General features: G+C 40.2%; 1 protein-coding gene across 3 annotated transcripts in view; it reads right to left on the minus strand.

Moving 5' to 3' along the window:
- Positions 8,593-25,282, minus strand: part of STAT4 (signal transducer and activator of transcription 4) — a 107,894-nt gene continuing 91,204 nt past the window's right edge. For 2 of the 3 annotated variants that reach the window (XM_021074683.1, XM_021074684.1), the window contains exons 15-24: positions 22,080-22,163; positions 20,091-20,189; positions 17,545-17,680; positions 15,700-15,749; positions 15,360-15,454; positions 13,583-13,719; positions 13,079-13,270; positions 11,150-11,216; positions 9,912-10,020; positions 8,593-8,878 (exon numbers count right to left, since the gene is read on the minus strand). In XM_021074683.1, the coding sequence (XP_020930342.1) occupies positions 8,852-8,878; positions 9,912-10,020; positions 11,150-11,216; positions 13,079-13,270; positions 13,583-13,719; positions 15,360-15,454; positions 15,700-15,749; positions 17,545-17,680; positions 20,091-20,189; positions 22,080-22,163 (996 nt within the window). In that variant the 3' untranslated portion in view covers positions 8,593-8,851. 3 annotated transcript variants of the gene reach the window in all.

The following is a 25,282-nucleotide window of genomic DNA, read 5'->3' on the forward strand; positions in this document are numbered from 1 at the left end:
TCCCCCAACTTTTTTGCTAGCTACTCATCTTTTATGTCTTAGCTAAAACCTAAGCTTAAAAGTCACTTCCCCAGGTAGGAATCCCTGAGGCCAGCCTAGATTAGGTCTTCTTAGAATGTGTGGCCCATAAAAACAATTGATTTCTCCAAGAAGATGAGGCTTGAATCAACCTAGAAAAATAAAGCAACTTTGGGTAGGAAAAGGATCTAAATAATTTCCGAGAGGTGGGCTTATATGTGTTCCTCTTACAGTGTTTTTTTCCCTTTTCACATCTATATGCTCCTTCTTCTTGTCACATATTCACCCACACAAAGGCAGTGCTGAACTGGTGATAGCAATGACCATTGGTATTTAAGTAGCAGCCTTCTGTGAAAATGGATGCTAGGCCACCAAAAAAAAAAAATAAATAAAGCCCTTCCAGTTCTACTTACCTGCACTAGGGGCTCAAACAATGTTTGAGAAAAGCTGACTCTAGGAAGAGTAGATAACATATTAAACACATTGCTTCTGTGGTTTTGTTTTTGTTTTTGTGCACAGAAACTACCTTCAGTACCAACAGGGGAATTAAATAATCTTAACATCTGCAAAAAGAATGTTTCTCTTTGGATCGCCACATTCTGGATGTCCTCTAGTTCTATGGAGTCTTCCTTCCCTATGCTTTTATCCTTCTTAGCTTTCCCATCAGTGACAATACCCCACTGTAGGCCTTCATTACTTCAGAACTGGAATGCTGCAACAGACAACGGTCACACTACCTTTTCCCTGTTTCTTTCCCCTTCTCTGTATTTGCCAGATTAAATTCTCTAAAGCACTATACTTATACAGTCCTTGCCTGCGCAAGTCTTGGCAATTCTCATTGCATTTATGATAAACACAAACTTTGCCTGCTAGTCTGGATCCTCTACAGAATGTCCCTAACATGTTTTGGGGTGTTGGGTTACTTTTTATGATTTTCTTTTTTCTTGTTTTTTTTTTTTTCTTTTCCTCCCAAAAATGTCTGCTAGGAGCATGACTTTCGACATCCAAACACCTTCACGAACACCTTTTGAAGTCCTTTGTTTTCAGAACAGCAGCCCGTGTCTGCCCAGGATGGGCTACCCTCCAGCAGATGGAGATCGTCAGGTTGTCAAGTTTCCGAACAGCTGGGCCGGCGCGCGGCGGGAGGGACGTGGATGCTCGGAAGAGCCGCCCCACGTGTTTTCGGAGAAACAGCCCGGGAGCGAGAAGGCATTGGATTGAGAGGAAACCGAAAAGCGAAAGTAGGAGAGACCAAGAGGGAGCAGTACGCAGGCGCAGGCCCGGGGTTTTCCCGCTGGCTGCCTGCCCCGCGTGCAGGTCCCTCCCCGAAGCCTTCACGGGGGCGGGGTCCGCACGCTTGCCCGGGACCGCTAGCGCCTGCCCTGCGCCTTCCCTATCCTGCAGGCCCAGATTAGTAGTTCTGAACGGGAAGGCAGAGGCGGGCTGAGTGCCTCTTAATTTTAGAGGGAAGATGGGACACGTTTTCTGATTGCCTAAGGTGCCGGAAACCCTACCCATTCTTTTCTGTCTTTTTTTTTTTTTTTTTTTTTTTTAATTTTTAAAAATTTTTAAAATTCGTTTTTATTTTAAAATTTATTTTTGTTATTTCCCAGTACAATTTTTTTCCTACGGTACAGCGTGGTGACCCAGTTACACATACACGTTCACATACTATTTTCGCACATTATCCTGCTCCATCATAAGTGACCAGACATAGTTCCCCGGGCTACACAGCAGGATCTCATTGCTAATCTATTCCAAAGGCAATAGTTTGCATCTATTAACCCCAAGCTCCCCATCCATCCCACTCCCTCCCTCTCCCTTTGGCAACCACAAGTCTATTTTTTTCTTCCTGTGGCCTGGCGACCTCTTTTTTCTCCTTCACTTCGCTGTTTACCCAATCTGCTAACTCAGATCTTATTAGAGATGAAGGTGGCAGGCTGTTTCTTCAGCTGTCCTTTTCTAGATCTGCAAAGGGGGCTTTCTTCTTTCTTTGGGGGTCTTCTTTCCCCCTCCCTGCTTAATGGTGATTATACCAGAGGGAATGGGAAAGAAGTATAACTGTCAATAGTTTACTCACTAAACCATGACTGCAAAAGCTTGGCAGACCAAGGAAAAATTGTTTTGGCTCTGCCTGCTCTCTGTGCGACTTACTGAATGATTTCTGAAGGCATGGGCTGGGTTTTTCTTAAAGGGCTCTATGTACTTAGGGTGACCTGGGGACCAACCTAGGACCTCCAATGTGTGAAGGCACCCACCTTACTGGACCAGTCTCCAGCCTTGTGGGAGTGAGCACCAGTCCCCAGGGCTGCAAGTGCACTTAATTCCCAGAGTGCAAGTGGACATTTATTTTCCCCTCTTAGAAGAAGAGGACAGGATCAGCTGTGTAATGTGCAGAGACCAGGGCAAAATGAAAACAAGGGGTTCCTTGTTCAAACATACTAAGAATTTCAAGAAGGCAGTGGCAGAGGGCTAAACCAAGTATGGAGCCTCTGAGTGTTCTGCCTTGTGCAAATGCACATGTTGCACATCTGTGAGGTCCCTAGTAGGGGGATTGGGGGGAGGGGAGATTTCTTCTCTAGAAAATTTGTTACATGTTTACTTAAAACAAATGAAAACTATAATGAAGAAACAAATTACCACCTCACTCCTTCCTATGGTGCTTGCATAAAAGCCCAGAGCCTTCTGCTCTCCCTCTAGAGCCCTACAGCATCTGAGCTTGCCTCCTTCTCCTACACATCTTGTCCTACTCTCTTCCCTCTGTTCCCCCCCCGCCCCGTGGCCTCTTTCTGTTCCTCAGTCACCGCAGGCTTTTACCAGCCTGGGTCCTGTGTATCTGTATGCTGTTCTTTTAGTATGCTGTGTTCCCTGCTGTGTCATGGACTTGCTTCTCATTCTTAGGTCTCAGCTCCAGTGTTCTCAGAGACTTTTACTGACCTGTTTCTTCTGGTTATTCTGTATCACACTTACATTCTTCATAGTACTTATTAAATCTGTTCATTATTTGCTTGTCTGTTTTCATCTCTCCTCGCAATAGGAGGGACTCTGTTTCATCTCAGTTTCCACGAGAGAATTTAGCCTAATGACTGAGGCATCTGTGTATTAATTACTTCCTATCCTGTATATTTAGACTATTTATTTAGACTGGCACCATGTACCATCCTTGGGAGAACTGAGAAAACAGTCAAGCAAATCACTTTCTGTGTCTTGTGGTTCAGGTGAGAACCTCAGTCAGAGAAAGGCAATGCCTGATACGTAGTCTCAAAAATGTTTTTGAATGAATGAATAACATCATTGAACAAAACTGGGATCAGGAACCACAGGTTAAAGCAACCATTCAGAGTTCACAGGCCTCGGGCCTGTTAAGGTGGAATTGAGGGGGAGGAGGATTAAAAGCACGCGTATTCTGGAAAACTTCAGTGGGAGCACCTCCACACCCCTCCTCGACTCCTCATGTCTGGACGACCTCTAGGGTTCTTTCCATCCGCAGAAGCCTGTGAGACATCTAAGTGGATGGCTGCATGGCTACTGAGCCTAAAGTAAGAGAATGCTGTGGGACGTTTACCATGGGTAGGGTAGTAAAGGCAATGAGTTTAATGAAGAAGGAGTTAAGGGGAAATTTCAAGAATAGTTGGTTCATCTGTGAGTGGGCCAGATGTCTGGAATGTTAGCCACACATGAGATACTAAAAGGGAAGTTAGAGTAAGCTAATGAACAGTCTAATTGTAGATTATTTTTAGAGAGTTTGGAAGTCATGAGTGAGGTGACATAGAAGAAATTCCTGCATTGTTTGAGCAATGCCAAGTGTGTTTTGGTTAATCAGTTTGAAGTATAATATTGGGGACAGTTCCGTAATTTTAGAGTTAGGAGGATTATAAAGGGAAGTCTAGCTCAGTCTTGCAGGTAGATCAAGGAGCAAAGGAAAGAAAGGAACTGATTACTGTCATATTTATTAAGAGGCAGACTGTGCTAAATTTTGGGGAGGTAACTGTGTACAAGGGCTTCTTGGTCCCTGTACATACATAGCTTTACACATAGAGTCTAATGAAGACACATGATATGCATATACAACCAAAGTGATAAGAATGGTGCTGGGTGATATGGAGGCAGCATGAGTGGCCTGAGCCCAATGTGTGCGTGTTGGGCACAAAGGCTTTCTAGAGCCTAAAGGATGTGTGAATGTAATTGAGGAGAGAGGGTAGATGGATTGGGGTTGGAGACTTGAGAAGATACAGCGGAGGGAGATAAGAGTGAGCATAACCCATCAAAGAAATTGAAAGTAGTTCAGTCTTGTGTATATTTTGTAGGATGAGCTACTCTTGTGAAGTGTTGAGAAATGAAGACTAAGAGACTAAATAACGTATGACTTTGGAAAGATCTGTTGAGAATTATGGTCTTCATCCAAAACTGGGATTCTTAGATATATTTTGTGCCACAGACTCCTTTGGCAGTCTGATGAAACCTATGGATGCTTTCAAAGGATAAAATACATAAGATTAAAAAGGAAACTGATTACATTAGATACAGAGTTCACAATATTAAAACCAACTCTGTGCTGTAGTAATATGTGCTCCTTAATATTATTGACATTAAATAAGATCTAGCAGTGGGTCTGATGAATGCAATTTCAAAATCGTGCTTAGCATAAGCAATATTTTGAGATAACTGTAACAACTGTAATATGACAAAACTGTAGTGAGGTTTATGGTTTGTCATTTGTGAAAATAAAGCCCTAACATTTGCCATTCAAACTCATGACCCTCCACAATTCTATCCATACGACCCAGATAAGAACTGCTAATCCAGACTGCCATGAGCCCTTCAAAGATTTTAAGCATTTTAAAATGATCTGATTTATTTTAAATAGTGCACTCTGTCTACATAGGAAGCCACATGGAATCATCTGTTGCATTTGTGAGGACTCTGGTAGAAAGGTTCAGTGTCTTACATTGGGGGTAACACAACTGTATGGATTTGTCAGAAAAGGATGAATTTTTTCATGTATCGATTATGCTTCAATAAGTCAGACTTTTAGAAGTGTAGTCAGTCAAATCAATCAATGATCACAGTCTATCTGAAAAAAGGAAGAAATCTCCATCTTAGATAGTGGAATGTCTGGGAGTTCCCTGGAGGCTCAGTAGGTTAAGGATTTACCATTGTTGCTGCTGTGGCTCAGGTCTCCGCTGTGGTGTGGGTTTGGTCCCTAGCCTGGGAACCTCTGCATGCCTCGGGTATAGCCAAAAAGGAAAAATAAAAGGAAAGTGGTATGTCTGCACACAGAGACCAATTTGCTAAGTCTAGACTACAGTTATCTGCTAGTTAGAGCACGGTACTAGGATGCCTTGATCCCTAATTCTGTTCTTTCTACTGCAGGGAGTACATGGGCCTCCTGACTGTGTGAGATAAAGAAAAATGCCTTGGGTTTGCTAGAAGTATTCTCTTTCTTTATGGCTCTTTGGGGTACTTTCCTTGCTGTCTTAAGGCTTTGAAAAAATCCACCGACAATTGCCTTATACCTTCTATTCTAGATAAAGACATTAATACTCAGACAATTGATCAAAGTAAGTCTTTATATTAAAAACTTTAAAAAAGAATTTGAAAAGGATTAGTAAAATGGACATCTGTGATTGGTCTTAGATGGGTGAGGATAGATGTGGAAATGTGATTAATATTGTGAAAATACATCTACATTTTGCTTCATTAAATGTTGTTTACTTGCTACTAGCTGGCAGAAAAAAAAAATGTTCTCGGGTGGGATTTGGTGGAAATGCGATCTAAATCCCCTTTCCTTTGGCTGTGCCCATGGCATGCAGAAGTTCCCGGGCCACAGTAGGGATTGAACCTGGGCCACAGCAGTAACCCAAGCCACAGCAGTGACAATGCTGGATCCTTAACCACAAGGCAACCAGGGAACACCTCCATTGCATTTTCATCTCATGCAGCACACTTATCCTGATCTAAACAGGTATCCCCAGGAATCCCCTGATAAAATCCCATTATTCCCACAAAGATAGTTTCTGGAATGCAAGACTCACACCCTTGGAAATAACTCTTAACCCTGGGATCAAGGATTTGATTTTGATTTTCTGAATCTAAATAAAGAATAGCCACTGACTGATTTCTTATTCTTACTATGAAGCCTCTACCTCTATTATAGGAAACAAACTATAGATGTCCTTGTATTGTCTACCCAAAAATAGCAAAGATGGCTGTGATCACATATGAAATCTTGACATGCTTCTGTCAGGCTCTATATTGACCGGCTTTTCAAACTTCTGCTAAAATAAGTAAAAGTCTATCATACTTTTTTGTTTGTTTGTTTTTGTATTTTTGCCTTTTCTAGGACTGCTCCTGCGGCATATGGAGGTTCCCAGGCTAGGGGTTGAATTGGAGCTGTAGGTACTGGCCTATACCACAGCCACAGCAATGCAGAATCCAAGCCGCATCTGCGACCTACACCACAGCTCACGGCAACACCAGATCCGTAACCCACTGAGCAAGGCCAGGGATCGAACCCACAACCTCATGGTTCCTAGTCAGATTCGTTAACCACTAAGCCACGACGGGAACTCCCCATCATAATTTTAATACGTTTTCCAGGGAATGAAAAGCTTCTGCAATATTTTTTGGTATATAAATCCAATTGTTTACGAGCACTTCCTGGTAGGAAATTACCTCTTTAAAGATAAAACTATAATGATCATTTTATAGTTCTAAATATCCATCAAAATATATAAAATTCTAAGCCAAGTTTAAAATTATTTCCTCTACTTATACTATCAATGGACATATTTGAATTTCAGAACACTGGGCTTGTGAAGAGAAGCAGAGACTGGCACCTGGAGTTAGCCCATGGCCCTAAATCAGACAAACACCTTCACCCAAAGAGTACTGTCAGGAGCTTACAAAGGAGTAAGAGAATTGGCCTTGGGACAGGTGCAGAGTTTGTCTGATAGGATCAAGCCAGGATCGTGTGGGTGGGAATAATGAATGGGGATGGAATCTCTCTAAGTGAGAAGGCAGGTTATATTAAAAGTTTTTTTTTTTAATATTTTCCATCAAACATTAGCTTCTCCTTGTTTGGTCTGCCTGGAGGATGAGAGATGGGTGAGAGAAGATAGAGAGGAGCACTCCACTGGGGACTGTCATCTGACTCTGTGATCAGGACTCACCTTGGACACCAGCCTCAGGACTTTTTGTGGCTGGTCGTGGCAGAGGCCTGGGTATCATGACTTCCTTGCCTTGGCTCTAGGTCTTGAGACATGGGGAGCTCCCACTACTACTAAGGGCAGCAGCTGGGAGCTGGGCAATAGTAAGCATCCAGTCCAGGCAAGGGAAGGATCAAAGTAGACCTGCAGTTCATTTGCGTGCATCACCGCTCAGTAAACCATCTTACCTCCTGTATACCAGGCAGGAACTTATCCTAAATTCCTTCCCCCAGGCTTAGGCTGGCTTCATGGGACCAGACTATTAGAGCTGGAAAGTACCATAGCCCACCTAGCCCAAACTCTTCTAGAGATGAAGAACATACAACCAGTGGGAGGGATCAGGAGCTTGGGCTTATCAGACACAACCTAGAATAGATTTATAAGGAGATCCTGCTGAATAGCATTGAGAACTATGTCTAGATACTCATGTCGCAACAGAAGAAAGGGTGGGGGAAAAAACTGTAACTGCAATGTATACATCTAAGGATGACCTGACCCCCTTGCTGTACAGTGGGAAAATAATAAAAAAAAAAAAAAAAAAAAAAAGAACATACAACCCAGGAATTAAATCGCTCACCCAAGGTCAGTGTTGTTATTTTCCTTCCAGTCCTCATTTCTTGAGATTTTTACCCATTAGTCTGCTTACAGAATGATTTGCCTGGGACACTATCAGGAATGACTGTGGATACATGCCCTTAAAAGGAGAGATGTTTCTGCAAGTAGTACCAGTAGCAGCTGTGAATTCTGAAGTTGGGACAGTGTCGACATGACAATCAGAAGGCTTCCTAATTCACTCTGGGACACTATGTGAAATGCTGCTGTTAATGCCCCCGTCATTGCTCCATCTTGTAGCTAATGTGAGGACTCTTACCTGGTAGAAATTAGGACATTATCTCACTTGGCTTTTCCATCAGGCCTTCCTGCTGGTGGTTTTTTTGTTTTGTTTTGTTTTGTTTTTTGTTTTTTGTTTTGTTTTGTTTTGGTCTTTTTAGAGCCATACCTGTGGCATATAGAGGTTCCCAGCCTAGGGGTCGAATCAGAGCTGTAGCTGCTGGCCTACGCCACAGCCACAGCAACTCGGGATCTGAGCCACATCTGTGACCTACACCATAGCTCACAGAAATGCCGGATACTTAACCCACTGAGCGAGGGTCAGGGATCAAACCTGCATTCTCATGAATACTAGTCAGGTTTGTTTCTGCTGAGCCATGACAGGAGCTCCCCTGCTGGTTTTTGAGTAATATAAGTGTGACTTTAATTTTTGACCTATTGTGAAATCTTAGCAATCTTAAACCCTCTAGAGCTGAAACCATAAGTAACACAGGAGAAATAAAATCAGAAATGAAACAAATACGTACAAATGAGGAGTTTGTTAATATTCTATTAACATTGGTTTCTTAAAAGTGTTTTATCTTGCAAGTTGATCTGAAGCTTTGGTTTTTAGCATTTCCGTCACAACATTCCCATTTTGGGGTGTCATGCCAGTGAGAGGAAAGCTTCAGTCTTAACCATTCCTGGAAACCAGTATATACAAAGCTGAAGAAACAAGATGTGATTGTTGGCAAAATTCAGTCTTTAAACTTTTGCACTTGCTTCCTTCTTGTGAGTGTCAAGAGTTTATCCTGTTATTCAGCAGAATAGGGAGACTTCATCTAAAATTGAAAAATGAAAATGCCTTTGAGCAAACTACTGTTTTGCAAATAAGTCACCATTTCTTAGGTAAGTACCCTCTTGTCTACTAACTGCATTCGTCAACATCTTTCTACCAATTAACTACTAAGTACAGTTCTTGTAAAAATAACTGAGGTTGATCAGTCTAAAACAAAAGCCACCTTTTGAATAAATTAAAACTATTTTAAGAAGACCTATTCATCCCACAAAAAGGTAATGAAGAAATGGGTGTAAAATGTAGGAAAAAATTCTCATAACTATAGGGCTTAAGGATAACTAACATTGGAATAAGTTTTTCCATCCTGGAAATCTTCAGGAGAAGGATTAAAGCCACCTGATTTATATAATTAGACACAAAACTCTTGGGGCTCAGGTCCCCCCAAGATTCTATATTCTGATGTATGTGCATGTAATCGAGGTTTTGAACTACTTGACAATATTTGGGATTAATAACAGATGGAATGTTTTCTAAAGTACATTACTGCATTTCAGATTATGAAACAGTTCTCAAGAGAGTATTACTATACTGCTATTGATTGTTCATATACTACTTAAAGCTCCCAGGACAGGACTAATAAAGCAAGTAACAAACAAAAAATATTGGAATTCGTCGTGCTTGAACTGCTAAAATACATATTAAACTAGACCTACAAATATTGACTAGTAAGTGCTGTCTGCTAAAGTGGGGACAGTGGAGGGGACTGGAGGAGCTGTTGGTGGAAGTAGGAGTGAAATGTACTTGAGGGTGGGGGTGGGGAGGATACAGGGGTAGTTTGCCCTCTGGTGGCTTTTGATGGAAAGACCTCAAAACAGTTGAAGTCAGCATAGGTATCTTCTTTCAATGCCCATGATATCGGCAACACACAGGACTATACAGACAGCCCTGGTGTTATGCTCATGGATTTGTTCCAACAAATGTGTTTTCTCACTGCCCAGGCAGATCTCCACCCCCTCTGAACACATACCACCTCATTAGAGATGCCCTTGACAGCAATGGGAAGAAAGGGAACCTACTGCAGTTTCGATGGTTGTAGGACTCAGGTTTTCTCTCAGCACCGCATATACACTTGGCGACATAGGAAGAAGGTCTGATGGAGAATATAGTTCAGTTGAATCACTTCGGCTTAAAGAGATCACAGGATAGATATTGAAAGGGATTAAAAACAGTAGCTTGTGGTGACTTACTGTGTTAGGAGCTGTTGGGGGCCAGGGCAGGCACGCTAAAATGTGCCTCGATGGCATACTGATAACTTTGATTTAAATTACTTAAGTTCATTGAGAAAGAACCACTGCAGGAGGGATGCTCTGACCCTCCTCGAAAGCAGGAAATAAATCTCCCCCGTGGACGGTGCCCTCCCTGCATCTGAAAGTCGAAGGACATCCTTCTTGCCAGAGATGGGGGCTGAATTTGGGCCTGTATAAAGGAAACTTGTTTCTTCAATTCTGTACCCCAGGCCCAAATTCTGTTTTGATTCTTCACTACTTAAGCTCCCAAAGCCCAAGTTTCTTTGTCCTGTCAATTCCTCACAAATTTATTGTCTTTTTTGCCTAAAGGGTATAAAAGCTGCCTGCTTTAGTCACTTCTTCAGTCTCATTTCTATGAGACAAATTAAAATATGTTCTTTTGGAGTTCCTGTCGTGGCGCAGTGGTTAACGAATCTGACTAGGAACCATGAGGTTGTGGGTTTGATCCCTGGCCTTGCTCAGTGAGTTAAGGATCTGGTGTTGCCGTGAGCTGTGGTGTAGGTTGCAGACGCAGCTCAGATCCCGAGTTGCTGTGGCTCTGACGTAGGCCAGCGGCTACAGCTCCGATTAGACCCCTAGCCTGGGAACTTCCATATGCCACCGGAGCAGAAAAAAAAAAAGTTCCTTTTATCCTGTTACTCCATCTCGTGTCAATTTTATTTTTAGTCCAGCCCTAAAAACTGGAGGAGATAGAGGAGGGAAATATTTACCTTCCTAACAGAGCTCATTTCTAAGGCTTCATCTGATGGTGACAGAGATGCCTAATTCATCATTTGAAATCAGAGCCTGCTATGGAACATACAGCATATAAAAGGGCACCTTTCGAATTCCTTGCTGATAGCTATGGTGCATCCTCCTGAAGACTAGCTTTATGTGTTAAAGGAAATGGGACACTGAGCATTAAAATGTTTATTCTCAGTTATGCGTACCCTGCTCTACCCTTAAAATTTTGAGCTTATTTTGATAAGTTTAGTAATAATTATTTACATGTAACTAAGATTACTTACATTGTTGAGATGGGGATAAAGACAGATGGGACATAACCTTTGTCTCCCCTTTCTGTTGGTCTTGAAACTGGAAAAGAAAGGCACAATGTTGGGGGGAAAATGTTATTACTATTGATAAAATTAAGTTAAAAATTCTAAAAAAATATAAGTGATGTTAAAAAGAAGAGAGATAATACAATTGTTTGTGATTCACATTTTTTTTTTTCTAGCTGAATAGATGAAACGGCATTTCAGGTGACCATAAAATGCCTAAGAAGAGAGAAAAACAAATCTATTGGCAGGCCTAATCTTACTTTAGACATAAATGCTCTAAAATGTCAACTATCAACCCTGAGCTTCTTTTGTAAAACCAGCCTTGCCTAATTTTTAACAGCTTTCTAATCGTTTGATACCCATACAAATTGGGTATCAACTCTATTACCTGTTTTCCATGTTACATTTATGTTTAATTATAAAGACTGATTTATTCATGGATTGGGGATTCATAGTGACTGAATTATTTTCTTAAAACTAACACCAATCACCCAAGAAATAGCAACAACAACAACAACAACAACAACAACAACAACAAAAAAAAAAAACAAAAAACATTTGGAGTTCCCGTCGTGGCGCAGTGGTTAACGAATCTGACTGGGAACCATGAGGTTGCGGGTTCGGTCCCTGCCCTTGCTCAGTGGGTTAACGATCCGGCGTTGCCGTGAGCTGTGGTGTAGGTTGCAGACGCGGCTCGGATCCCGAGTTGCTGTGGCTCTGTCGTAGGCCGGTGGCTACAGCTCCGATTCAACCCCTAGCCTGGGAACCTCCATATGCCGCGGGAGCGGCCCAAGAAATAGCAACAACAACAACAACAACAACAACAAAAAAAAAAAAACAAAAAAAAACAAAACAAAAAACTAACACCAATCATAATCTTTCAATTATAGAAAGTTTTGAAGCACAGGCATGGCTGTGGCTGAGGCACTACTGCACTGCTGTAACAGGAATGTGCAGACCTCACCTTGGACCCACCCCTAAATTGCTCTGGTATACTGTGCTGAACTTGTGCTTAATCCAACTCTAATTGGGACTGTCATATTTCAACTGGAATTTGTTGCATGACATGTGTTATGTGATCTGATGTGGAGACACTTAGAAGCCACAGGTTTTTGGTTGTTGTTTTCTTTTTTTTCAGAAGGGGATTAAGTATGGTGGCATCAAGTCACCTGTGAGTGGCAACTGTAGGATGTTCCACAGGAGGATGCTCATAGATTTAGTTGCTGCAGAGGAACAGTTGAATGGATTGGATATACTTCCATGTAAAGAAACAGAATAGTGAACTTTTTATATAGCTAATTTCATGAATGTTCTTTTCATGCATTCAACAACTATTTACCAAATGCCTATTCTGGCCAGGTATTATTTTAGGCCCTTAGGTTGCAACCTAAGGCAGGGATTCAAAACCTATTATCCATAGGCTGGGAGAGTGGAGTAAAGCGCACTTCCCATTGTCCCCTCCCTGACAAAGGAACAATACTCTCTGAGTTGAGAGTACAGTAGGTAAAAGAATATAAAGCGATCAACCCTGAGCTGCTTTTGTAAAAACAGCCTTGCCTAACTTTTAACAGCCTTCTAATCATTACCTCCTCTTTCTTCTCCTCTCCCTGTGCATGGAGGTGAAGTCAGAACCACACCTGCTTTAGGGAGGAGAAAACTGAAACACTGGTGATGGCTAAGATACTCCCATGCCTGGTGAAGTCTGGTCACAGCTATGAATTACTAACTACTCTGCTAGCTGACACACCCCTTCATTTCCAAGGCTTTGACCTCCACATACCCCTTAGATCTTACGACAAAGTAAACAGAAAAAGAGGAACTTGATTTACTTTACTCCAATCTGTGGTCATTTCCCCAAATCTTAAGGAAGCGAAAAGCAAACAGAAAGAACCTAACCTTCACATGGCTGGGAGCTGTAGTGTTTACCGAAGGCTTTGTCTTTGGGAATGTCAGGATAGAGGTACTTCAGAGGGTTTTCAGGAATGTTTTCAGCCATAATAACCTTGTAGTCTCGAAGGATGTCAGCGAATGGTAGAGCAGACAACCGGCCTTTGTTGTAGGGTTCTACGGAGTGGAATCTCACTTCTCCTGGAAAAACAGAAAGCAGAGGGAATATTCAGGTTCCTGCAGGCACTCTTTGTGGCCATTCTTTCTGCCCACATTAAGTTCATGTCACCAGTTATGAAACAATACCAGCTCTTCTCTGCACGTGATAGAGGACACCCATGCAGACACTGAGAAATTCATGCCACCCTCTTCTGGGACAATTTTAACAGCTAGTATTCAAACCCCCTGAGCACATGAAAAATAGAACAACAGGCCACACACTTCTGCAGATGGAAAGGCCAATAACCAAATGCAATACTAATATCACATGAATAAATAATAGTGAGCATGTACCAGTTTCAGAATGGTCCACCCAGGTGAAAGTTATTCCTCCAAGGTGGCTTTCACTGAATCTTAACAAAAAGGTTCCAGGCATTTTATCCTTTAGCAAGAGTCGTTCCTTTTCTTTGCTAACAAAGCCCATGACATACCTAAAAATAGAATGTGGCATGGTTTTATCTGATCAAAGACTATAATTATTGCATTCACAAACAACAGACCTAAATTTGTTTTGATATAATCAAAAGTCAATAGTGCCTGAAATACATTATAGAGAGTAAAGTAAATATTAATACTCGATGAGGAATATAAGAAACAGCAAATATTTTCCACATTATCATACTAAATATGCTTCAAAAGAAAAGAAAAAGAAACTATTGTAAATAGGGCTACTGTGAACGTTAGTATGCATGTACCTTTTCAAACTAGAGTTTTCTTCTTTTCCGGATATATACCCTGGAGTGGGATTGCTGAATTATATGGTAGCCCTATTTTTAGTGGGGTTTTTTTTCCTTTGCTTTTTAGAGCTGAACCTGTGGCATACGGAAGTTCCTAGGCTAGGGTTTGAATCAAAACTGCAGCTGCTGGCCTACACCACAGCCACAGCAACACAGGATCCAAGCTGCGCCTGTGCCCTACACCACAGCTCACAACACTGGATCCTTAACCCACTGAGCAAGGCCAGGGATCGAACCTGCATCCTCATGGAGTCTAGTCGGGTTCATAACCTGCTGAGCCACAACAGGAACTCCCATTTTTAGCTTTTTAAGAAACCTCCATACTGTTCTCCATAGTGGCTATACCAGTTTTCATTCACACCAACAGTGTGCAGGGTTCCCCTTTCTCCACACCCTCTCCAGCATTTATTATTAATGTTCACAGCAACACTATTTATGATAATCAAGATATGAAAGCAACCTAAGGATCCATTATCAGACAATTGGCTGGAGTATTCACTGTGGAACAGTGAAATATGTGGGATTGGGTCACTTTGCTATACAGCAGAAATTGACAGAACATTGTAAATCAACTATAATTTAAAAATTAAAAAAAAAAAAAAAGAATCCGACTGCCGGAGGCTGTTGATTCCATCCCACTCAGTACAGTGGGTTAAAGGACCCAGCACTGCCACAGCTATGGCATAAGTCTTTGCAGCTGTGGCTTGAATTAAATCCTTGCCCCCACTTCCCTGAACTTCTATATGCCACAGGTGCAGCCATAAAATGAAAAAAACAAAACACAAAAATAACAAAACAGACAATTGACTTAAGGAGATGTAGTACATGTATACAATGGAATCTTAGCCTTAAAAAAGAAGGAAATGTTGCCATTTGCAGCAACATAGACAGACCTAGAGAAATCATACTAAGTGAAGTCAGACAGAGAAAGACAAGTATTAAATGATATCATTTACATGTGGAATCTGAAAAATAATACAAATGAATTTATTTACAAAACAGAAACAGGCTCCAGACACAGAATACTAACTTACGGTTACCAAAGGGGAAAAGCAGGGGGGAGGAATACATTTGGAGTATGGGATTAATAGATACCACTATATATAAAATAGATAAACAACAAAGATTTATTGCATAGCACAGGGAACTATATTCAACATATTGTAGCGACCTATAATGGCAAAGGGTATGTATATCTAAAGCAATGTGCTGTACACCTGAACCTAACACAATATTGTAAATCAACTATACTTCATAAAAAAAGAAGGAAAAAACTGACAGCATAAAAATAAGAGCCTAATGAATTCATATGGAAAATATAGCCTGTAACTCACCCATCAATCCAAAGGGGAAGAATGTGTTTCTTAATTAGATCTAATATTGCTTCAAGCCATGTCCAAAAGGTAAATGATTTACCAGGTAAGTGTTCCTATTGGAATAAGAAAACATGTTAGAACAATGATTATTTCAACAGTAATGCTGGTATAATAATTCAAGTTCCTTTTTTCAGTGAACCATTTCCTTTAAATGAGAAAACACTTTAGAGTTTCTTTTTTAAAAAACATTATCCATGAAATCCTCAAAATCCCAAATTATGATATGGAAGCTTAAAAAGGAACACTAAACAAAAACAAAACCAAAACCAAAAAACCCAACCCCCTCCCCTATTTGTACCTTGCAGAACTTGGCCCAGGTGAGATGACCATCACTGTAGCTAGACTGGACTGAAAGAAAAGAATGAGATTTTTATTAAACAATTGGACTCTTCAATTTGGTGCTCAATTTAGATTCCCCCTTCCAGCATTTCCTAAGCACCTGCCATGGGTTTACAGTGTTCTTAATGCTAGGAACAGTGTAAGTAAGAGACAACATGAAATTTACTACGTAGGAAAGAATTCTTTTCAAAGGAGGAGCTAAAGATAGACTTAGGAAGGAGGTAGGTGTCTGGAACCAGGCCTCCATGAATGGATAGGAGAAGAAGGAGGCGGCCACTCATTCCAGAAGCAAAAATAATGTAGGATGAAGCAAAGTGGATAGGAAAAAGGCTTATATAGAAGACAGTATGAGCAGCTTAATGTTGGTAAATAAATACTATCAAATTAATTTGTAAAGCCAGACTGCCAGGAGTCTTGACTATTATCATAAAAAGAATGAACTAGAGATCAATTTGGCAATAAGGAACCACTGTCTGTTTTGATCCAAGGCAATGCAAAAGGAGTTTCTATCTAAAATTTAAGTAAATTATAAGAATAATTTGATGAAGATTTGAAAACATATATAGTTACTAACTGTACTACATATTTAAAAGCTTTATTCACTCATTGACATATCTTTATTGAATGCCTACTATGGTGGTTTATGAACTAAATAAGGATAAAAAAGGATATTTACATTAGGTAAACTTTGTAATATTCCCAAAGCCTTGATTTATTTAAATACCTATTGATTAGGCCATAGGTAAAAGGGCAACCCAGCATCACTTGTATGTCAAATTTAACCAAGTCACACACGATTCCACTACTGCTGCTCAAATGCATCTTTGGCTCTACTTTAACTAGAAATGTATACAAATTCAATTTTAACTCTTTTTTTGGTGCTAAATGTGTTCACCCCAGACTTGCCAAAAAATAAATATTTTTTGAAATTCTTTTAGAAAAAGTTTAAACTGTAGTCACTATGTGGAGTACCAATGACTCTATTTTGCCAACTTTAGAAATAGTCAAAACTGAAATTTTCTTGATCCAAAGAATTAAGCATTACCTGGGCAATTTTAAATTTCTATTAATTTTCCTGGTCCTGGGATCAGCTATTTTCCAGTTGGTTAATGACCACTGCAACATTAATATGAAAGATCAAGGCACCACTAAGGCTTCACAGTACATTCAGTGGAAATGGCACAAGATCACCTTGGAAACTGGAGTGTGCAGTCAAAAGGAAGGGGCGTTAGAATCGGACGGGCCTGGCCTGCATCTTGGCTCTGCTATGTCCTAGCTGTGGCAAGTCACTTAACCTCTGAATTTAAGTATCCTCATGTACAAAATGGATAGACACATGAGTTATCCTCATTATTCTGCCTTAGGAAATGTGTGTGAGAAAGATAATACAGCATTTAGCCCTATGCCCAGTGATATACTAGGCACTCCATAAATTTTGACCATCATAATGAGTACTATTAATATCACCCTTGTTCTTTTTTTTTTTTTTTTTTTGTCTTTTTAAGGCTGCACCCATGGCATATGGAGGTTCCCAGGCTAGGGGTTGAATCAGAGCTATAGCTGCCGGCCTATGCCACAGCCAGAGCAATGAAGGATCCAAGCTGCATCTGCAACCTACACCACAGCTCACAGAAATGCTGGATCCTTAACCCATTGAGCAAGGCCAGGGATTAAACCCACATCCTCATGTAGTCTAGCAGGGTTTGTTAACCACTGAGCCATGATGGGAACTCCTCACCCTTGTTTTTTAATACACTCGAGTACCCAAGGCAGAGGCAAGTACTCCACATCTACCAGCTCTCACCTGTAAGCTTCTCAGCCAGCATATTGAGTTGATCTGAGTTAAGGCCACGGCCAACATATGATGAAAACTGCCAGCTCATCACTTCTAGGAGTTGACTCAAAGTAGCAGATGGAGGATTATTAAAGAAAACCAAGTTCTGAAATAGAGTTGTAGTGATGATCATATTTATTAATCACATTGAATGCACTGTAGCTCAATATATTGGATTCCTGATTTAAACCCTTTAGGCCAACCTAAGATAATAAACACAGAACTATTGCCTTATCTCTTCTGTGCTTTTTAATTAAAACTGATTTTGTCTTTTCCTAAGGAGGGCCTTGTTCTCTGAATGTAATACAATGTATGTCTCTAGCTTATCCTTCAAAGAATCTTTGGGCATCTCTTTAACTTTCTCTGGACCACGGACTATCAATCAACTCATACAAGTACTTAATACTGTCCAACAAATAATTAGATACCTTCTTCTGAAAGAGTGCTGAAATAGCTCAGTTGGGAGAACACTGGGCTGAAATAATATTAGTCTTAAATAAAACCTGTATCATGTTATTTAATGGTTTATCATAGGTTGGGGCAAGTTATACCTTGACCCAAAGCACAAAAACAAAGCATTCCAAAGCACAAAACCTGTTAAGTCCAAGGTTAAGGAAAGGAAACTTACAATGTGAATTCATAATTAAAGGGGACTCCTATTTTATGGATAGTAGTTTTTCCTTATTTTGCTCTAGACTAGAGGATCTTTTGTATGATCAACTGCAAATAAGACTGTTTATACCAGAAACAGAGTCAAAAATGATGGAACAGAAGACTTCGCCTCAGATTACTGGAAGGCAGAAGGTGTTTTAGGAAGGGAAAGGGGGAAGAATTGAGAAATCTGTTGCAGTATGGGGAGAAGGACTTCAGTGAACATAAACAAAGCTAGGCTGCAAGAAAAAGGAACCAATTCTAGAGATTTCAGAAGGTAAGAAGAAAAGAGGACACAACATGCAACAAGAAGTGGGAGATAGGAAGGGGAGGACTGGAAAGAAGGAATTTCTAGAGGGGCAGATTTCCTTGAATATGAGAATTATGTCTGGACAAATGACCAAAAAGCATAGAATGTGACCAAGGTTTAGGAGCTTAGGTTTTGAAACAGAACAGTCAGGAGAAACCAGACTTAGTTGTGCTGAACACTGTAAGTAGGCTGTGCATTTATGTGATAGGAGGTGTATATGAAAAATGTCTCCAGGTTCTTCATCCAAGACTGGAGCAGAATCTGAGATGGTTAGTGTGACAGCTTTGGTGGCTTTCTTAAAGAGAAAGGATGCTGAAGACAGCTAGGTGCGGCAGCCCTGCACTCTGAGGCTGGAGGAAGAAGTAGTTTTTGTCCTACATCCTGGAGTTGGATGAAAAGCTCCAAACATGTGTAGCTCCTAACGGAGAACGACATTACATCTCAGAGGTGTTGGCTGTCCTTGGCTTTAAGGTCCACCTAGCTTTCCTAATGAGTTCTATTCTCACTGCAGCCTGAGAGGAAGCAAGGCACAGGCACCCTGAGCAGCCTTCCTCTTTGCCTCTCTTTCCCTCCTTCCAACTGCCTCAGATGCCAGGGCGCCAGAGGATGAGAAGGAATCTGGCTGAGTCATTTTCCACATTGTTCCCTTATTAGGTACATTAAATAAAAAGGGAAGGAACAGTTGGAGCTGACTCATCAGGACTCCTCCTATTACTGCTAGGGCCTGAGTTAAGATAATTCTTCCCTTTGGAAGGAACATTTGTTTTGAATCAGGAAGAAATGTTGTTATTTATATCTGACCTAATTTCTTTAGACCTTGGTGGTTTCCCGGACAACACACTGGGGTTTTGTAAGAGGGAACAAGGGGAAATGCTGACTCATCTTTTTTGCCACACCCTTCCTTGGTGGTCTTTTATGAAGAGCTATTCTCTTGCTCCCTTTGAAACTTGAGGCTAACTTTGAGCCATACCTTAAATGACCACCAGATGGCATTAAAACCCAATTTGAGCCTAGAGTGGATTAAAGCTATAATTAACTTGAAAGGATTAAATCTATTATCAACTCAAAAATTTGTACAGTGTTGTTAGGAAAGATTGATGAATATTCTAGCCACTTATTTGGAAACCAATTCTCCACCTCTGTGGAACAGGCTGTGTGTGGAAAAGATGTGGCCAGAAGTAGGTGAGGAGGTAAACCCAGCAGTAAGTCATTAAATTCTGGAATAAAGTTTCCCCAGAGCCCAATTAACAGAGCCACAGGATGGCCCTAGAACTCTCCGTGATACACGTAGTTGAGAGCTGACCAGACCCTCAGAAGTAATAAATACTTGTCTGTCACTATTGCAGTGTTCAGAGTCCAAATACATCAGAACATATTACTTTATAGATATGACATAAGGGAGGAATCATACAACTGAATATACTGGAGTTCTGGAATAAAAAAAACCCACAAAGATATGTGTGTGCATATATATATCTTGATACAGATAGGCTTTGTTGACAATAAAATGAATCAAATAGCATTAAAGGAGGAGAAATCGGAATAGAGACTCTACCTGGGAATCATTGGTTGACACATTGTACCAAATGATGGATGCCCAAGCATTAGGTAACTGACTGACATTAGAAATCATCACCACAGGTAATGAGCAGGTCTGATTAAAAAAAAAAAAAGAACAGTTATAACAGGTAGCAGCGTCTTAAATTGATTTTACACTTGGCCCTTTCCCCTAAAGGACCATCTCAAGCCAACCCCACTCCTCCAATCATGATATCTACACTACCTTGTTCACTAAAATGACTTGTGAAGGCACTGGAACCTTCTGAGCATATGTGAGTCAAGGTACAGGGAGGAAAGAAGCTAAAAATAGGAACCCTGGGAGTTCTTTTGTGGTGCAGTGGGTTAAGGATCTGGCGTTGTCCCTGCAGCAGCTCAGGTTGCTGCTGCTGCGTGGGTTTAATTCCTGGCCCGGGGAACTTTCACATGCTGTTATCGTTGCCCCCAAAAAGTAAAAGAAAAAAATAGGAATCCTTTCAGCATGCTTGGTCAGTCAGCTTCTCCAATATCTTCCCTGACATTGTGTAGATATGGCCTAAAATGCAACTACTTAGAGCTTGTACTGACTTAGCAACTTTCCTCTTAATAGGTTACATTAAAGAATCTAATGTTAAATCTATCTCTGGGATGGATTAATGTATTCAAATTATGATCTAACATCTAATTAATGTCAGTTCCAGACATGGGTATTTTAACTGTAGAAGATGGAGAGGTAAGCAATTTTGGAATACAAAGTGCTGTGGGAGACCGAGCTGCCTCCTCTGTTGTCGCACTCAGCTTAGTACTGCTGGTGCTGAAGTTTTCAACCTTATGGAATAAACAGGCTTCATAGACTAGTCTGGAAAACTAATCAACTTACATTCATCCCTTTCCACCAACAGAGGTTAGAATGTTTGTACATAGTGAGATACCCAGTTGAGGAACTTAATGGCTTAGGGAAACAGACATTTAGGTAAAAAAGATGAGGAAGGAACCTATGGCAATTTTATAAACATGTTTACATTGATTAAGATAAAAGAGCAGGAGTTCCTGTTGTGGGCAGGGGTAGCAAACCCTACTAGGATCCATGAGTATGTGGGTTCGATCCCTGGCCTTGTTCAGTGCGTTAAGGATCCAGCGTTGCTGTGAGCTGCAGTGAAGGGTGAAGATGTGGCTTGAATCCAGCATTGCTATGGTGTAGGCTAGCAGCTATAGTTCTGATATGACCCCTAGCCTGGGAACTTCTATATACTGCAGGTGCCACCCTTAAAAGCAAAAAATAAAATAAAAGAGCAAAGGCAGAAATCTAAAACAATATACCCCACATGTAGGAACATATTCAGGTGTGTGAAATTGTTAATTCATGCACCCAGTCATTCATTTATTCAACAAATGCTGAGTACCTATTGTTTGCTTGGCACTGGGCAAGGCACTGGTGATGGAGGGCTAACAGTGTGATGTCCTGCTTCAAGGAGCTCACAGTCAATCATGTTCAACTGAATCCCCAGTTTCTTTATTCCTTTTTTGAGTTCAATGGTGAATTTTATAAGAGGATCAAAACAATGTACTGATAATGTCCCCATCATTGGTCTTTGCTCACGACACTAGAAAACCCTTTCTTTTGAGGTATTTTTAAGTACAAGTTAAATTTTTGAAAATACATCATATATAACATGGTTCAAGTCTCCTTGCTTCTTTTTAGGCTTTTTACTGAGTATTCAGGACTCAGAGAATTTCAGAAAACAAACATACACACACACAGTCTGAGCAACAAATTATTCAATATGTATTGAATCATAATGACTATGAGATTTTATCATTTCTATGTAACCAGAATAATACATGTTGATGAATTAGTGAATATTTGACATACTGATTTTCTAAATTGAAGCAGGAATAATGAATAAGGAATGTACTATAACCTAGAAAATGTAGCTTTCATCTTCAAATGCTGACCAATTCCTGACAATGTTATTAGTAAATAGTAGATATTCCTTGAAACACCTACCTCCAGATCTATGGTCAGGCCATAGAGGCAGATCTGTGTCTCAAACGTGATGGAATGGAGCTCCTCAGTTACCATGTGACAGCCCTAAGGGGGAAAGAAATAAATTGTTATCTTACAAATGCATGGTTGCTATCTATTATCAGGCCTGCTTTTATAAAAATTAATAAATTCTTTAAGTAAATACCCCCAAACATTTTGTGTTATGAAACATTCCCTCTTATTATTTAAAAAGTTATTTGGAATAAATACAGAGTTGGAGAAGTCTTCGTTTCCACTAATAGAATGATTTTCAGTCTTGAAAACAATACACTTTCTGGCTTTTATAATTCTAGCATATTTTCAACAGTTGAAATTCAGAAAAATTGTTCTTTGCTTTTAATTTTGGAAATTAGTCCTTTTGACTTACCAACTATTAATAAAAACAAGCCATATGTGCGTAGCTATAACGTTGGGTACAAGTCTGTGTCAAAGTGGACTTGTTTAAAGAGAAAGCAAGATTTCCTTCTGGTTAAACACGGTAGGTGGAAAACGTGTACTTTCCTCAGCTCCTTCCAGAAACTTTAATAAAGTAACAGCTGGAGTTCTGTTTACTTTCCAGTGAAGTAAAACTGTAATCTAGGTCTTCAAGTGAGAGGCAGGAGTGTGGAGTGAGGGTGGCCATAGAGGCTGGAAGCAGTGAGCCCCGTGAGGCTGGAGTCTGAGGGGTGAATAGGAGTGTAGGTACCAGCCCCAGCTCATGCGATGAGGTCCCCAACCTTCCCCGACCCTGTTGGGAGCAAGGATGTTTACTCTCAGGAGCAGATGAATCAGAGGAACTAGAGAGGCTCACTGCATTCTGGATATAAGGGCAAACTGAGGGCAGGGTGAGGGGCTGGGCTGGAGAGTCCTGCAAAATCTCGGGGGAAGCCTGTGCCCTTCTCTGCAGGAGAGATAATCTGGGAGGTAACCAGATCAGGGGAGAGACAACCTACAGATACTGCCTTTGGGAATCCCCCAGTAAGACAGCCAGGTCCAAATAACCACCCTGAAGTCAAATCCCTACCACGTACACAGAACTTCCAGGTTTTTTTTAGTGCTCTTCTCTTAAAAATAGACAGGAAGCTAATGATCATCCAACATTTCACAAAGCCTCTCACAGGAAATATAGATCCAAAACCAAGAACTCAGAAGGAGAGAATGCAAAAAGAAAATGAGTTTTTAAAAAACATAGTAAAAAACATCCATCAGGTTCAGTTTTATACATCAGCTCAAAAAATAAATGGCATGGGAAAGGGGCAAATCGACCAACGTAATGGATGAACATTGTCTGGATACTGATTTGTCAAGCCAATTGTATAAGACTTTTGAGACAGTAGAGAATTTTGAATAAGTAATAGAGTTATATTAAGAAAAGATTTTAAGAAATTGTGTTTTTTTTTTGTGATAAATATATTATGGTTAGGTTTTCAAGAATTCTCATCTTCTAGTTAAGAGATACCTACCAAAGTATCAATGAAGAAGAAGCTTTACTACCTGGCATTTAAATTCCCCAGAAAAAAATGTTGTATTTAGGGGGAACATAAATAAGATAGGTGAAATGTCGGAGTTCCTGTTGTGGTGCAGCAGAAACAAATCTGACTAGGAACCTTGACGTTGCAGGTTCGAACCCTGGCCTTGCTCAGTGGGTTAAGGATCCGGCGTTGCCGTAAGCTGTAGTGTAGGTTGCAGATGTGGCTCAGATCCCGAGTTGCCGTGGCTGTGGTGTAGGCCAGCGGCTACAGCTCTGATTCGACCCCTAGCCTAGGAACCTCTATACGCCACAGGAGCGGGCCAAGAAACGGCAAAAAAAAAAAAAAAAAGGAGAGAGAAAAAATTTAAAAGGCTTCTCCAATGTTACATTCTTATAGATGTAACAAATATATTACATCAGTGAAAGAAGAGTATACTCTCTAAAGGAACATTCAGAAAATTAATGAACAATTAAAAATATAATAAGAGAAATAGATATCATAATACAAGAACTGAAAGGGTGGAGGAAATGTCCCAGAAAGTAAGACAAAATGAACAAAAAATCAAAAGAAATTTAAAAAAGGATAGAAACCCAAAATATGTTATAGACTGATACTGTGAAGAGGAGAAAATTTCTATAAGACAGCTAATCTTAGAAGTAATTCAGGAGTTAAGCATCTAAAAAGAAAAGAAAAAGAAATATCAGTATGACATCACCTCTTTACTGTATAGCACAGGGAAATCTATTCAATACTCTATAATAGCCTATATAGGGAAAGAATCTGAAAAAGAATGGAGATATATATAAACTGATTTCATTTTGCTGCACACCTGCAACTAAAACAACATTGAAAGTCACCCATACTCCAATAAAATTTATTTAAAAAAGCAAATATACTAATTTGAAAAGATACATGCACCCCAATGTTCATAGAAGCATTATGATAATTGCCAAGATATAGAAGCAACCTAAGTGTCCATCAGCAGATGAATGGATAAAGATGATGTGGTACATATATACAATGGAATACAACCCAGTCATAGAAAAGAATGAAATTTTACCATTTGCAACAACATAGATGGACTTGGAGGGTATTATGCTCAGTGAAATAAGTTAGGGAAAAACAAATACTGTATTACATCACTTATATGTGGAATCTAAAAAAATACAACAAACTAGTGAACATAGCAAAAAAGAAACTCACAGATATAGAGAACTAGGTACGAGTGAGGAGAGGAGAGGGGCAAAATAGGGGTAGAGGATTAAGAGGTACAAACTATTATCTATAAAAATGAGCTACAAGGGTATAATGTACAACACAGGGAATTTAGCCAATATTTTATAATTCATAATTTATAAATGGACTCTAACTTTTCAAAATGTAAATCACTATACTGTACACCTGTACAAAAGTATAATACTGTATATCAACTATACTTCACTAAAGAAAAGGCAGAAAGAAAAAAAAGTGGTCGCCTCTGGGAAATGGGTTTAGTGTGGAAAGCAGTGGGACAGAAATTGCTGTTTTTCCATGGTGAACTCTTACTATGGGCTCAGGACCAGCAGCAATGTCATCATCTAAAAGCTTGTTAGAAAAACAGGATCTCTGGCCTCATTCCAGGCCTACTGAACCAGATTCTGCATTTTAACAAGAACCCTGGGTGGAATTTATGAGGCAATTATTCTCAATGTGTATGCACATTATGTTTAGTCT

The sequence above is a fragment of the Sus scrofa genome, chromosome 15 (genome assembly GCF_000003025.6).
Source record: "Sus scrofa isolate TJ Tabasco breed Duroc chromosome 15, Sscrofa11.1, whole genome shotgun sequence".
Taxonomy (NCBI): domain Eukaryota; kingdom Metazoa; phylum Chordata; class Mammalia; order Artiodactyla; family Suidae; genus Sus; species Sus scrofa.